The sequence below is a fragment of the Chanos chanos genome, chromosome 9, assembly GCF_902362185.1.
Source record: "Chanos chanos chromosome 9, fChaCha1.1, whole genome shotgun sequence".
NCBI classification, from domain to species: Eukaryota; Metazoa; Chordata; class Actinopteri; order Gonorynchiformes; family Chanidae; genus Chanos; species Chanos chanos.
The window spans coordinates 18,723,356-18,737,713 of record NC_044503.1 but is presented as its reverse complement, the minus strand read 5'-3'; the positions used below and the strand labels follow the sequence as shown (position 1 = coordinate 18,737,713).

General features: G+C 38.2%; 1 protein-coding gene across 1 annotated transcript in view; it reads right to left on the bottom strand.

Moving 5' to 3' along the window:
- plch2a (phospholipase C, eta 2a) overlaps positions 1–14,358 on the bottom strand; it is a 44,327-nt gene that overhangs the window by 16,390 nt on the left and 13,579 nt on the right. Inside the window, exons 6-14 of the mRNA XM_030785276.1 lie at positions 12,202–12,295; positions 11,873–12,076; positions 10,741–10,861; positions 9,674–9,845; positions 7,606–7,713; positions 3,282–3,437; positions 2,453–2,554; positions 1,969–2,069; positions 1,218–1,306 (exon numbers count right to left, since the gene is read on the bottom strand). Coding sequence (XP_030641136.1) covers positions 1,218–1,306; positions 1,969–2,069; positions 2,453–2,554; positions 3,282–3,437; positions 7,606–7,713; positions 9,674–9,845; positions 10,741–10,861; positions 11,873–12,076; positions 12,202–12,295 — 1,147 coding nt within the window. The remainder of the gene's footprint in view (positions 1–1,217; positions 1,307–1,968; positions 2,070–2,452; positions 2,555–3,281; positions 3,438–7,605; positions 7,714–9,673; positions 9,846–10,740; positions 10,862–11,872; positions 12,077–12,201; positions 12,296–14,358) is intronic.

Here is a 14,358-nt window from a genome sequence, read left to right as displayed (position 1 = left end):
ATTTCTACAAATATTGTTATGCATTCTTAAGTCATTGTAAATCACTTCTACAGATCTCATAATCAAATTCTGACCTTAAAACCCAAAATTTCATTGCCTGAGGCCCTTATCTTTCTCCAGTAAAAATCTAAGACTGAACATGACGCCCAAAGATCTGACCATGGTCTGTCACCAAGTGGGCATATTCTCTCCAACATCAGTGCCAATATTTGAGCTGTTTGAACTTGAATCTAGGCATTATGAAAAGCCAATTCATTTGGGCTGTTTGAACTTAAATATAGGCATTATGAAAAGCCAGTTCATTTGGGCTGTTTGAACTTGAATCTAGGCATTATGAAAAGCCAATTCATTTGGGCTGTTTGAACTTGAATCTAGGCATTATGAAAAGTCAATTCATTTGGGCTGTTTGAACTTGAATCTAGGCATTATGAAAAGCCAATTCATTTGGGCTGTTTGAACTTGAATCTAGGCATTATGAAAAGCCAATTCATTTGGGCTGTTTGAACTTGAATCTAGGCATTATGAAAAGCCAATTCATTTGGGCTGTTTGAACTTGAATCTAGACATTATGAAAAGCCAATTCATTTGGGCTGTTTGAACTTGAATCTAGGCATTATGAAAAGCCAATTCATTTGGGCTGTTTGAACTTGAATCTAGGCATTATGAAAAGCCAATTCAAGACCATGGCACTGTGATCTCAGTCGTATATTTCCTTTTCTGAGTCTCATCTCTTACGTTCTTTTCTCCCATGTTCTGCATGGTCAGCTGAGAGTTTCTTTGAAGTTAAAACATGCAAATATAGGAACTGACTTTAATCTTATGACTTGTTGCATAAACATTAAATAATGTTTTTAACCATTTAATAATTTAATTTACATTAAATTATTTTTAGGACAGTTTCATGTTTTAGATTTATTTCTTTTAGACAGTGTTGTATGACTTGTAAAATCTTACTTATCAAAATCGCATTTTGCTTTCAGATATTCAAAAAACCCACTCCTTGAAGAATCTTCAAGACTGAGTTGGGATATGTTATGCCTTTTAATTTCAAATTTATTTTGACATTCAACCATTGATTGAGACACAAGTGCTCTGACCATGGGTGAAACTTTCTGAAGGGAAAGTTAGCTGCGAGGTAGAAGCTCTAATAATATAGAGATCTGATGCGTGTATGACTATGACCACGGATATGGAGAGAAGAATGTACTGCTCCTCACCTTGTGTTTCCAGTTCCTGCAATGCCACAGATTTGGTGTATTTGACCAGATCTGAAAGAGCTCTTGAGAGTTTCATGGTTTTTTTCTTCCTGCATATAAAATCATAAACATGTACATACACCTGTCAGAGCTGTAGGATTCACTGCATTTAAAGGATCAGTTTCCAAGGAGAAGTTAAAGAAAGAGAGAAAAGGTTTCAGTATTCACTACTCAGTACCCTCAGGCTTAACAGTATGACCCCTTTAGGTTCTTACTCCAAACATGTGAGCTTGGGGCTTGTTAAACAAACACAAAATTAGAGTCTCGTTTTGTACGCTTACTTTAAACAGTCTAAAATTTGTCATAAAATAATGATTTTTTTACGGTCCAGTCAGATATCTGACTATTGGCAATGTGTAATATTTAGAGACACAATGTCTCCAATGACTTTGAAGAGAACAATATATAGAAAAGAATACTGATAGAGTATGATATACTTATAGAGAATCAGATACTGATAAAGTGCTGACAGAGATAGAAAACAGCCTTAGGAACTTTTATTTTCCTGAATTTAAGACATGAATCACTTTTCTACAGTCGGCTCACTAAACTTAAAATCGTGTAATGTGTGAAGTGGCCCGAGCTACCTCAGAATGTTAATGGCCTGCATCATTACCTTCGTTTTTTGAGGACTTAATAAATGAATACTTAAACATCTCATTTCTGCAGCTTGGACTTGAGGTTTGGGTGAGAGTAGGTGGATGTGCTATACCTGCTGTGGTGCTGAGCTCCTCTAGATGCACTGCCAGAACTCTCCTGATCTGTATCTGTGTCTTCAAAACTGGAAACCTTCCTCAGTTTGGCTGTTTTTTTCTATAGGATAAAGATCAAAACCATTTGAGAAATTTAGAAACTGCTCAGATCATGTGGACATGTTTAACACTAGAACTAACAAGTTTACATCAAGTGATGTTGTTGATTTTGCATTTGGGATCCATACTGGCCCATAGTAGTTACATTCTTGTGCCTTCATGACTGTACCTAAACTAAACAGGGCTAAGTGCCCTGTTTTATTGCAAAATACAGTAATGCAAAGCATGTTCAAAGCATCTGGGATTTAAACCATGAACTATATTCTTTTATTGTTATTATTTAGTTGTTTATTTATCTATTTTTTAAGTGAGAAATAATGATAATGAATTGCACGCAAATTCTTTTGCACTCTGAATGTGTATGGAGCTTGTATCTGGACTTACCTTGCGCTTAGAGAAGCTGCCCATGAAAGATCTAGTCAGGCGTTTGTTGGTACTGGGGCTGGCCTCATCTCCAGCATCTGTGGTCCCTGTGTCCCCTTTACTCTGAAATGCAGCATGAACATATGGTCTTAATGTTCAATACACTGAGCTCCTCTTCTGGCAGCACAATGCTCCTACACTTCCACAGGGGCCAATGTCAGACCAATGTATCCTGTGATGTGAGATGCTCAACTAGACACTCCAAAGGCTCTTTTGTACACATTCTCTTTTATCTCTTTCACTCTGTCTAATTTTGGCTGCTCCATCCCTTTGAAGGATTTCAAGACAACAAATGTTAACAGATTTCATAGCTGTGCACAGCTTTTTGTTATGGCTTCATTCAATACAGCAAAGTTTTGGTAGAGATGAAATACACTGTAGCATAGATAAAGAGTCATAAGATTCCTTGAGAATTCTGTGAGTATTTCACATGAGAGCTGAAAGTAGCCTTTGTGGAACCATGTGATCAAACCAAGCATGTTTTTTTTATTCTGGTTTTGGTTTTGTTTGGCTCTATAGAAATCAGTGAAAAGTGCATTAACTAAGGCCTCTGATACCACAATATGTGCTTAAAGTGTGTCAGTAAGAATAAAATAAATAAAATGTATACAATTCCAAATTGTTGGGCTATTTTCCATAATCAACAGAACTTAAATGCATCCATCTCACAGTTAACTCAGTTCAAGGAAAAAAAAGTGATAACATAAAAATTAATGTCTGAAAACAAAGTTTAAGTGGATTTAAATCAGGGGGAAAAATCATGACAGACATATGTAATATCTGTAGAGACCTTCATGTCTGACTTGTCTTTGTGTTTCCCTGAGGCTGCCAAGGTGGCTACTGTGAAACTGTCTGGGTCCTCACGGTCCCGAATCTTAGATTCTTTCATTAAGTTATCCAGTTTTTTCTTTGCCACATTCTCCACCTGCTTTCGATTTGTAGTTGTCTGGTGAGAAAAAGTGAGAGACACGGAGAGGCAGGAAGACAGAGACAAATATATAAACCACATTAGGATTCAATCATTATCATCATCATCATTACAACCATTACTTTAGTTCAATAGGCATGGTTGAGCTGTTTTACTTATTCACTTCGTAGTGCAAATATGCAGCATGCTCTAAACAGCTTTAGCCACTAGGTGGGACCAATGAATAACTAACAAGCACTAAGTAGACTCCATAATCATACACTGTTGTGCAGTAGAGAAGAGCAGGCAGAGACCCTTCCATACTGCTCCTCAGCCCCAGCCTCACAGTCACTGGACATTAACAACAATGCATCTGCTCTCCTTTATTCTGCATTCATACTCTCTCCATACTAAGCCAGTTGAACGTTCTCGGTTCCCTACTGTTCTCTTTGCAGGCCACAGTGAAAACCACAGTAAAAAGTCTTATAATGCAAAACCTGTTTCTTTTATTTTTTTATTTTCAGTTCTGAGTGGGCCAACACTTTGTGTACAGATGCTAAAAAGTGATGAGGCATTCTGGCCCTCTGTTAAAGTGAGACAAATGAATGTTGTTTCACAAGTTATATGCAAACACAAAAAAGTCAATATCAGTAAGCACATCATGCTCACAAGAGAGCTTTAATGGTAACATCAGAGCAAGTGTAAGATTACGTGGGTTTTGGGGATGACTCATCTTTAACAACCTGCCACATCCCTCAGCATAACTTAACATCAAGGAAAACACTGATTTGCTCAAATCAAATCAGATCAAAATTGCATTGAATCATCTTAATTATGCATCCAGCTTTGCTCCTCTTTTTTGGTTGTGTGTGTCTGTGTATGTGTGAGTGAGTGTGCATGTGTTGGCGCATGTGTGGTGGATTGACAAGCTCTTCAACACTGCACCAAGAATTAAATATTAGGCACAAATTTTGACATCCAGCAAAGGATGCAGCAAAAATATAACTACAAGTGCCAAATGACAGGGTGCCACTTAGTGGATAACTGATAGAAAATGAAGTTATTAATGATGTCAGTCTTGGTGTCTAAGCTAAAAAAGCTAAAACTTATTTTACTAGACACTAATACACTAATACTTTAAAAACATCCTAAACACTTATGACAATGCATTTCAACCTGCATGCTTTGTGCCATCCAGCCACATTGGCTAAATCTCCGGCAGAAGAATGGGTGTCGAATAACTCACCCAAAGATTCCAGCTCAGCAGCAATGGTACTTAGAGAGAGTGTGTACCATGAACACTCACTAACAGAGTATATTTATTGCCTGTATTTCCTCTGTCCAGTGGGCCAACTATATCCGTAGCAATACATGATAAAGCAGTCTCTTTGACTGTTAAGGGTATGAGTAGTGTCCTGTTTAATGTGTTGTGTTTGGCTGTAAACTAGTATTCTAGACATCTGTGTAATATTGCTGGACATCAGTGTATCCCCCTGGCCAACAGTATCCCCTACCAATCTTTGCAAGGGTTTTAGCATGGCCTAAATGTCCTGCCATAGGTATTGTCATGATCCAATTTGATTGTACCTCTCCCTTCTGACTCAGACAGAACAAACAAATCTCTCCTTAATGTCCTTATATAGGAGAACAACCACAACAAGAAAAACACTGTTGTCAAGATATTTCAGAAATTGTATGCTAGCTATCATCTTGTCTCTGTAAATCCACAAAACAAAGTGAGCAAAATCTCCATGATGTTTTTAAAGAACGTCTACATTTGACTGGAAAAACACTGTTAAATATGATAAATTTTCCCCAAAACTTGGGCATGTACCAAGACCTCTGAAAGGAGCCATTATTAAACCACTGGTAAAGAAACCAACCTGAAACAATCTAAAATCATCCTTTTGTGTCCAAGTTCTTAGAGAAAGATGTTGCGAAGGTCGTGACCCTGACCAACAACAACTCTAGCTAATGTCCTCCCTGATACCTCCTGATTGCACACTGCCCTGCAGGTCTGTCTACTTCCTTTAACCAGCAACAGCCATCTTGCACACCTGTGTATGTATGTATATCTAAACTGTCTATAGGACCAGACTCTCTGTCATTACAAATCTTCTGGATAAACACTGTTTTTCCCTTTACCTGCGATGAGTAGGGTTGCCACCTTTTATGTGGAGAAATAAGGGATGCCCCCCAAGAACAGCTCCCCCCAGTATGGATTAGGCTGTTAAATACAAAAGGATACTTTGATCCTTTTTTTCTAAGGCAGAAAAAAAAAAAAATTTAAAAGTGTATCCTGTTTATGTCTTATACAGGATAGACCGATAGGGTTATTTATTTAGATGTTTTAAATTGTACATTGTCATATTTATATATCATATTTATGAATTATAGAAAAAAATAACTATCTTAACCTTCAACCCAAAATCTAAGCAAATGAATGCAATATCAGGATGATATTTGCACTAATTATTGCCTAGCTATTTGTATTGGTTACTGTGTAATATAAGCTAACAGATGCTATAATATAGGCTACAGTTGGCAATATACAATTAATCAGACAATACATCATGTCCACCTCAGGGGAAGTCTGAGGGGGAAGTATACGGAATCGAGCGATTCCTCTCTGTGTAGTCCGCTCTGCTCGGACATGGGTAACACCTGCAGGATGCTGTTAAAGGATAGACATCCCTCCATGGGTGACCGAAAAAAGCTCGATGGCAAACTGTACAGTACAGTTGCCTTGTATTCGTCGCCATGGAAAGGGCTGACCCACTGATCATTCAGCCCAATATCTCAACAGCCTCTTACATTTCACCGGGGGACTTGAGACATCATTAAAATAAAAAGGAAAAGAAAAACACAGTGACTGAGGGTGCTATTTTTAATTGTAAGCTACAAGGTAACCACTGAGTTACACCTAATGGAAACAATGACGCTGACGTGCAATCTAACAGCACGCAGAGCTTGTTGGTCTGTAGGTCACCACTGAAATAAAAACTTCCCCATTCTGCATGTATAACTGGTTTAGTTTTACTTGATGTTATGTTATTCTCAGCACTTTGAAGACCTAGTGTACATACGAAACGACGTGTACAAAAATACGGGACAAATCGCATCCCTTATTATTCAACACGGGACACAGCACTTTATTTCCCAATACTGGATGATCTCGTATTAGACGGGATGGGTGGCAACCCTAGCGATGAGCCATCTACCAATGTAATCTTCGACCACAGCAGAAGTGATCTTTTGACTCAGTCTCCCTCCCAATCTTAACTCTCCTTTGCCTTCTTTCCAAATGCTACCCTTCACTGATCTACTACTGAGATATTCCTCCTCCAACAATGTGGCCCAGCTAGGATATAATTCATTTTCCTAATTCTTTTCTGTCATTCCTCCAAGATTTTTCTGCATATGTCCTCCTCACTGCCTGTTGTAAAAGGAACTCTCAGACAGTCTGATAAACAACTCTCACATCCTTCATATGCAGGATGGAGTCACGCCCTCCAATTTTCCTTGCAAATAGACAGGAAATCTAATCTAATCTAAACCAGTTAGAGGGTTGTCGTTAGAACAGAATCATCAGACTTTAGCTATCACCATGGCAACTACCATCTATATGATGATAACTGACATAGAGATGAGACGGCAGACACCACAACATAATGGCAAAAAACGAGGGTTGTCTATCACATTCTGTTTGCATTCAGAACATCTGGCCTTGAACAAGAGGCAGTGTTTTTCAAGCTGTGTTGGGAAATATGGCTGCAAGGAGGGGGTGACATAAGCAATTTATTTCACCTGAAGTCTGGAGAGCGATTGATGTGTATCACTATCTCTATAGCTCAGATTTCAGTGTATATATTATGATGTTGTGTTATTATGTAGGAAATATCTTAGGCCATGTTGCTGACACATAGCATTATTTTCTTTCTTTCTTATTGTCAAGTTACATCTACATCCCTTCTGTTCACCACAAGAGTCCTGACTCTTAGCTTTTATATCCAGGAGTTGACTGTGTCCATAAACAACCTTAAATTGACCGAAAGTGGTTGCATGATTACTGTCCATGCACAAGTAAAAGAGTTGAAATTACCAGAAGGAGGGAAATAGAGAGTATAAGTGACTGTCATCTCAGTGGCCAGCAGAAGAGTAGAGGCCCTGTGAGTGAAAACACAGGCTGCTGGAGTGTGTTACTTACATCTCCATTCAGAAGCTTACAGTCATCCTCCATCTCATCGGCACTGTCCTCATCTGACACATCACCCTCCTCTGCATTCTCATCTATATTAGGAGGCAGTTTTTTACCCTGGGATAAAAGTGAAGAGGAGTGTTGACATATATACTTAATAATAATAAATACAAAGATAAAATTGTAAAATACAACAAATAATACCATACAAATAAAAAATATGAATATAAGAAAACAAACAAATAAATACACATGGGCTTGATAGAACTGGACGAGTGGTCAAAAACTTAACATTTCAATGTAAGACAGACATGGGGTGGGAAATTTTCAGTCTAACTCTTGCAGGAACAGGACAGCCTCTGTTTACTCAGCACACTGTAACTTTAAGATCACCTTGAAGGTACATGCAGGTTGCATTGATAACGTGTATTTCAGGGTACTTGCAGGTTGCATTGATAACATGTGTATTTGAGGGTACATGCAGGTTGCATTGATAACATGTGTATTTGAAGGTACATGCAGGTTGCATTGATAGCATGTGTATTTGAAGGTACATGCAGGTTGCATTGATAACGTGTATTTGAGGGTACATGCAGGTTGCACTGATAGCATGTTTATTTGAAGGTACAAGCAAGTTGCATTGATAACATGTGTATTTGAGGGTACATGCAGGTTGCATTGATAACATGTGTATTTGAGGGTACATGCAGGTTGAACTGATAGCATGTGTATTTGAGGGTACATGCGGGTTGCATTGATGGCATGTGTATTTGAGGGTACATACAGGTTGCATTGATAACGTGTATTTGAAGGTAGATGCAGGCTGCATTGATGGCATGTGTATTTGAAGGTATATGCAGGCTGCATCGATGGCATGTGTATTTCTGGAATGTGTTCTTATTTTCTAATAGAAGAGAGCCTCCCTGAACTGGAGATCTAATGAAAGTCCACAAGGATTCAAAATCGATACCCTCTGAAAAAGGCCTCTAACGAGGAGCACTGAATTAATGTCAGACCACTAAGGGATGTTTTCTCAGTTCACACCATTCCATTGCCGTGAGGAAAAGGGTTTGTGGGGTGCAGCAGAAAAGGACATTTTAAAAAAATGAGCTTGCTGATCTGCAGCGCTGCTAAACCAGGTAACATTTAATTTGTCCCTAGTTAAAAAAAAAATCAGAACATATTTAAATCAAGGTGAAAATGCAGCAGACATCCCCCTCTTCCATGTCCACGAGAACAAGGTGCTGAATGACATATATGAATGTGTGTATATATACACACGGAAAAAATGTAAATAGTGCCATCTTTAAGAATATCTGATGCAGCACATCCTCACAGCTGTAGTCTTCCACAAAACTCTGTGCATCAGCTCCTCGAAAAAAATGCTGAAAAAATGTTAGAGGTGTTCACTAGGTCACTTTAAAACATTAAACATGTTTTTTAACTAGGGAAATATGTTTATGTAAACCTTAATAGCTTATTAATGGGAATATGAAGTATCAGTTTAGTAAGGTTAGATTGGGTTTTAAATTAATTTTGAATACTTGGTTGTAAACTTGTTTTGTGCAGGGCTGAAAGACAATGGCTCAATTAAATAAATTAAAATGTTTAAGATGATCATTATCATATTGCTTTTTTTTTTCCTATCATGTTTTCTCTTACATACACATCTCAGGAGCAGCGAAGCAGGAAGTGGCTGGAGCAGTAGTTTCTTTATTTACCTTTGCTGCAGGCTGTTTTGTGGGACATGACTCTGTCTCCTATATATAGTAAAGGGCTCTTAAATGGGACACACTGAAGACAAAGCTCAAAAATAAAATGACATTATGACATAGATTGTGGGCCAAAAAGTCCAGCCTCTTGCCTGAGTAATAATACACCTGTAATAAATTAAAACGATCTATGAGCTCATGTCATGGCTTTTTGACCTATCCCCTCACCAAGGAATGGCTCCAGAATCTTCTCACAGAGGAATGGTTCTGGAATATTGTCACAAAGGAATGGTCCCAGTTGATTTTAAAACATGAAATGAACTTTTGAGATGACACAGAAACTGATGGTACATGGAGAATTGTACCTTGATGAGGATTTTCCCTTTGAGAGCCTCTGGAGATGGCAGAACTCCAGAAGCATCTGGGCTGATGTTGGACAGGTCCAACTTGTCCCCTAGAATCTCAGTCAAGTAATGGGCCATTTTCTTCTGCTGTGGGACACTGCAGTGGTTCTCAATAGATAAAATTACAGGATACCTGCAGAGACAAAACCGAATGGCTAGTGGCTATATTCTGGACTCATGTCCTTAATACTGCATCATGGAGAAAGAGCATTGTTCAGCTAATAATGTTTAAACTTTAATTTAATGGAAAATGAATATTTGAATTGGATGCAAAACACACAGTATGTACGGATGTGATACAAAAAATAAAAACTTTGAGGAAAAAGCAATTGGATCTTTGGAATCAAGTGAAGAATACTTTTTAAGGGATGTGTGAGAGAATGACAAATTTAGTTACAGCTCATTATTATCTCATGAACAAAGAGGCCACAGAAAATCCCAACTTAGGAATGTAAGGGCAAAAAAAAACAAGCAAAAAACAGCAGTGTGTAAAGATGAATGGGCCCACATCCTCTAGACTTTGTTGTAATAATCTGCCATACAAAGCAGCTCCTGTTTAGAGTTTATAATTCACAGTTAATGGCAGTTCCCACTGACTATGTTTATGTGTCATGTAGTTAACTGGTACCAAATAACTAACTCATAAATATTTTTTCTCTTATTGATGAGAACAAAAACAAAACATAGTAGTGATCTGCTTAACAAGGAGAACTGATAAATCATAATTTTGATAGCAAACTTTTGCCAGTCTAGCACTCATTGATTCACGCCACCATTTCATAATCATCACAATTCCCAATTCCCAATCCCTGGTTCAAATCCATGACTGATTCAAGTCTATAACCAATTTAAGTCTATGAGCAATTTAAGTTAATCACCAATTCCAGTCTCTGACCAGTTCAATTGTTTGAATCCATTTGTATTTGTAATCTAAGTGTCTAGGAGTGTTAGAGCACGGGCATTACAATGGTTTCATGCCAACTCCCAGTACTGGAAAGATCTTACACACATGTTCTGGGTATACTTACGGGTTTTTGATGAAAGCATATTTGTTGATGGCCTCTATGACATCTTTGAAGAATATTTTTGAGGTTAAGGTATAGCCATGATGGACAATTGGTTCTCCATCCTGTCCATCCCAGCAGTCCACTGGGAGATGAGAACACAACGATAAAAGCATTCAGTCCAAATTCATGACGATACTACTACAATGATACAGGTCCAATATAGAATGAAAAAGGCATTCAGTCCAAATTCATGACGGTGGTATGTGTGATGGCATTTACTGTAGAATGTCCATTTAGATTTTGGATTAACCTAAATTTAGTAACACTGCCAAATATCAGTGCAGAAATAATAATAACCTTTAAAAAAAGAAACCATGGACCACTTTGAAGTACACCTGATTTGTTCTGTTTGATAACTGACAAAAAATGGTCCTGCCATCTCATATATTGTTGAAGATACGTTCCTTGGGGGAAGGGTTACTGACACAAATTGACCACAACTGTCCATTTCAGACCACCGTTGTTTTCTATTAATTGGTTATTGAGACAATTTTAAATTTAGTCTTAACAATGCATTATTTCTCTTTATATTTGAACATTTGAAAACTAATTTAAGTTATATTACTTATGTAACAGATACTTTTTTTTATCTCTCACAGAAAATAGCGTGGGGCTTTCGAAGGAATAATAACAGTCTCAGATTGTTCATAAAAATGTTAATTATAGATAGACAGAAAATCTATAAAACTAAGATTATAAACGAGATTTTATCTTTAATAAAAATCACATAAAAGCATAATGTATCTGCTACCATAAAATGACTATATACAGACATTATACAGATTTTTTAAAAAAAAAACTAGAATATGTCAACAATATAAAGGAAAAAACTAAAAAATACAGACAGTATACACTAAAAAAAGAAGCTTAGAGACAGCCTCAATAATACCAAAAATCGGAATATCTCGTATGTATGTCTTTTGACACATTCTACATCCAGGGTGGATTGCCACACTCTGGAAACCTCAAGAAAACTGGTTTGTTCCCAGAACGTTTCCCTCTAATGACTTAAGAACATCACCAGATTCTAAGCCTGAACTGGGTGAGGCTTACATGCAGTCACTTGATGGAATAAATATAACAGGGCTCTGACCTTCCACACATCTACAGCCAGCTTGCAACACCCAGGCATACATGTCCACTCTGGACTGAGACATGAGCTGGTCGCCTGTCAGGTATGTGTTGTGAGACGAGGCGATGAAGTAGTGACACAGTGGCTGGGTCATGTCCTGGTTGACCTCATAATGCTCAGGGTTAAAGATGTCCCCAGCAGGACTCCGCATGTAGTTTGTAAAACCTTTGACAGATTTTCAAAACAAAAATGTAAAAAAGCGCTGCTGCTTTCAGTGTGTGTTTCGTTCATTGTATTACAACATTGTCCTATTGCTTGTAAAGTTAATATGAGTAGTGTCCAAATCTCACCATCAATACCAAGAAGTCCTTGGCTTCGGTTTTCAGGACAAGGCTCAAACTTGGACACAATTTCAAGGCAGTTCTCTTTTGTCACCTTGGTCATCTGAAAATCAGGTGGGGAGAGAGGGGAATAAAATGATGATGTTCTCTGAGGTGGATGAAGTGTATCAAATCTTATCATTGAATTATCAAAACATCATGCATTTTACAGTATCCTAACAAAGTGACTGTTTCCACTCCTGACATAGAATCAAACTGTTCAGTGTGGCAGATGGGTTTTAAATGGAATGATCAGCCTATCAGCTCCTCATCTGTGCCAATTACTTTAAAGCATCTCTTTGTTTGAATGGAGGAATTTGTGCTTTAATTTTAGTTCTGATCCCAGTTCAGGGGGATCAGAACTCTAAGATGTTGACCTTGTTTTGTATGGTGACTTGGCTCTGATACAGTACAGTAGCACAGAGCTCTGCGCTGTCAAGCTTGTTTAGTGTGGCAATGTTGAGCCCCAGGAGAGGCTTTGGCTAAGTGGCTTGGGCCAGGATTTAAAAATGACTCACTGTAAGTACCTATACTGGTAAAACAGAAACTCAGTGATATAAAATTTTAACTACAGACTGAAAATTACATGTGATTCCAAGAAAAAACATATCACAAAGCAAGCTGCTTAAGAAAGGCAATACTACTGAGGCTACGTAACATCTAACTTCAAATAGTCCAATAATAGTTGCTGCTATGACACAGAGGCAATGCGAAATTGTGTTAAAGAGATGTTAAAATTTCATGTTTTAAAGCACATTATTTTTTCATCAACCCAAATGACAACAAATGCACGAGTGTAACCCTGTAGTTGCAAACACACACTAAGAGCTTTTTGGTCCCATAATTTTCCAACACGTGGGATTGTCTGAAATGGAGCAGGTTCTGTTGTCTCAGTTAAGAACAGTGTTTTATGCTGGACATGGGGCAATTACAATCTGCTATACCTCTGTTGGACAAAAACAGTTCAAAGATTGTTCTAAATGGACAACCATGCAGTGCACATTTCAGTTAATGGTGCTGCACAGAGCTAATTAACCCTCTAGTATCTCCTTAAACCACCATACTGAGAAGCTGTAAACACAAACTCTCTCTCACACACACACGCGCGCACGCGCACACACACACACACACATGCACATGAACACACACACACACACACACACACACACACACATACACACACACACACACACACGCATGGGGAATTCCCACTGACTCCCAATTTCCTGTAACTAAAGAATACTAACCTATCCATAACCCTCACCGTAACCCCAACCATAACTCTAACCAAAGAAATATTTTGACACTCTTGGATTAAAAATAACAACAATGTACTATAGAAAAACATATTTTTCTCTTAGTGGAGAACAGCATTTTGTGCCCCACACCGATTTTGAGCCCCACACTGTGAGTGTGCAGTCAGATCGTGACCCCCAGTAAGCTAGCCTAACGCACTCACACACACACTCACACACACATACGCACACGCACACGCACACACACACACGCATGGGGAATTCCCACTGACTCCCAATTTCCTGTAACTAAAGAATACTAACCTATCCATAACCCTCACCGTAACCCCAACCATAACTCTAACCAAAGAAATATTTTGACACTCTTGGATTAAAAATAACAACAATGTACTATAGAAAAACATATTTTTCTCTTAGTGGAGAACAGCATTTTGTGCCCCACACCGATTTTGAGCCCCACACTGTGAGTGTGCAGTCAGATCGTGACCCCCAGTAAGCTAGCCTAACGCACTCACACACACACTCACACACACATACGCACACGCACACTCTCACGCACATGCACACACACACACACACACACACACACACACACACACACACACACACACACACACACACACGTTAATAAGTTGTTTAATGTTGCCAGAGATATGGTGGATGTACTCAAATAACCCTGCTTCCTTACACCAAAGACTTTGATTCAGTTCAGTTCAGTTAAAGATGTTAACATGCAAGCATTGCATGATACAACAGTGTGAGAATTTGTATTTTTAGAGTGTTTCAAAACTACATTTTGAGTAGCTTGTAAAGCCAATTTTTAAGCTATTAAAAAAAACTGAGGAGAGAAGAGTGTGGAAAAGAGGAACTT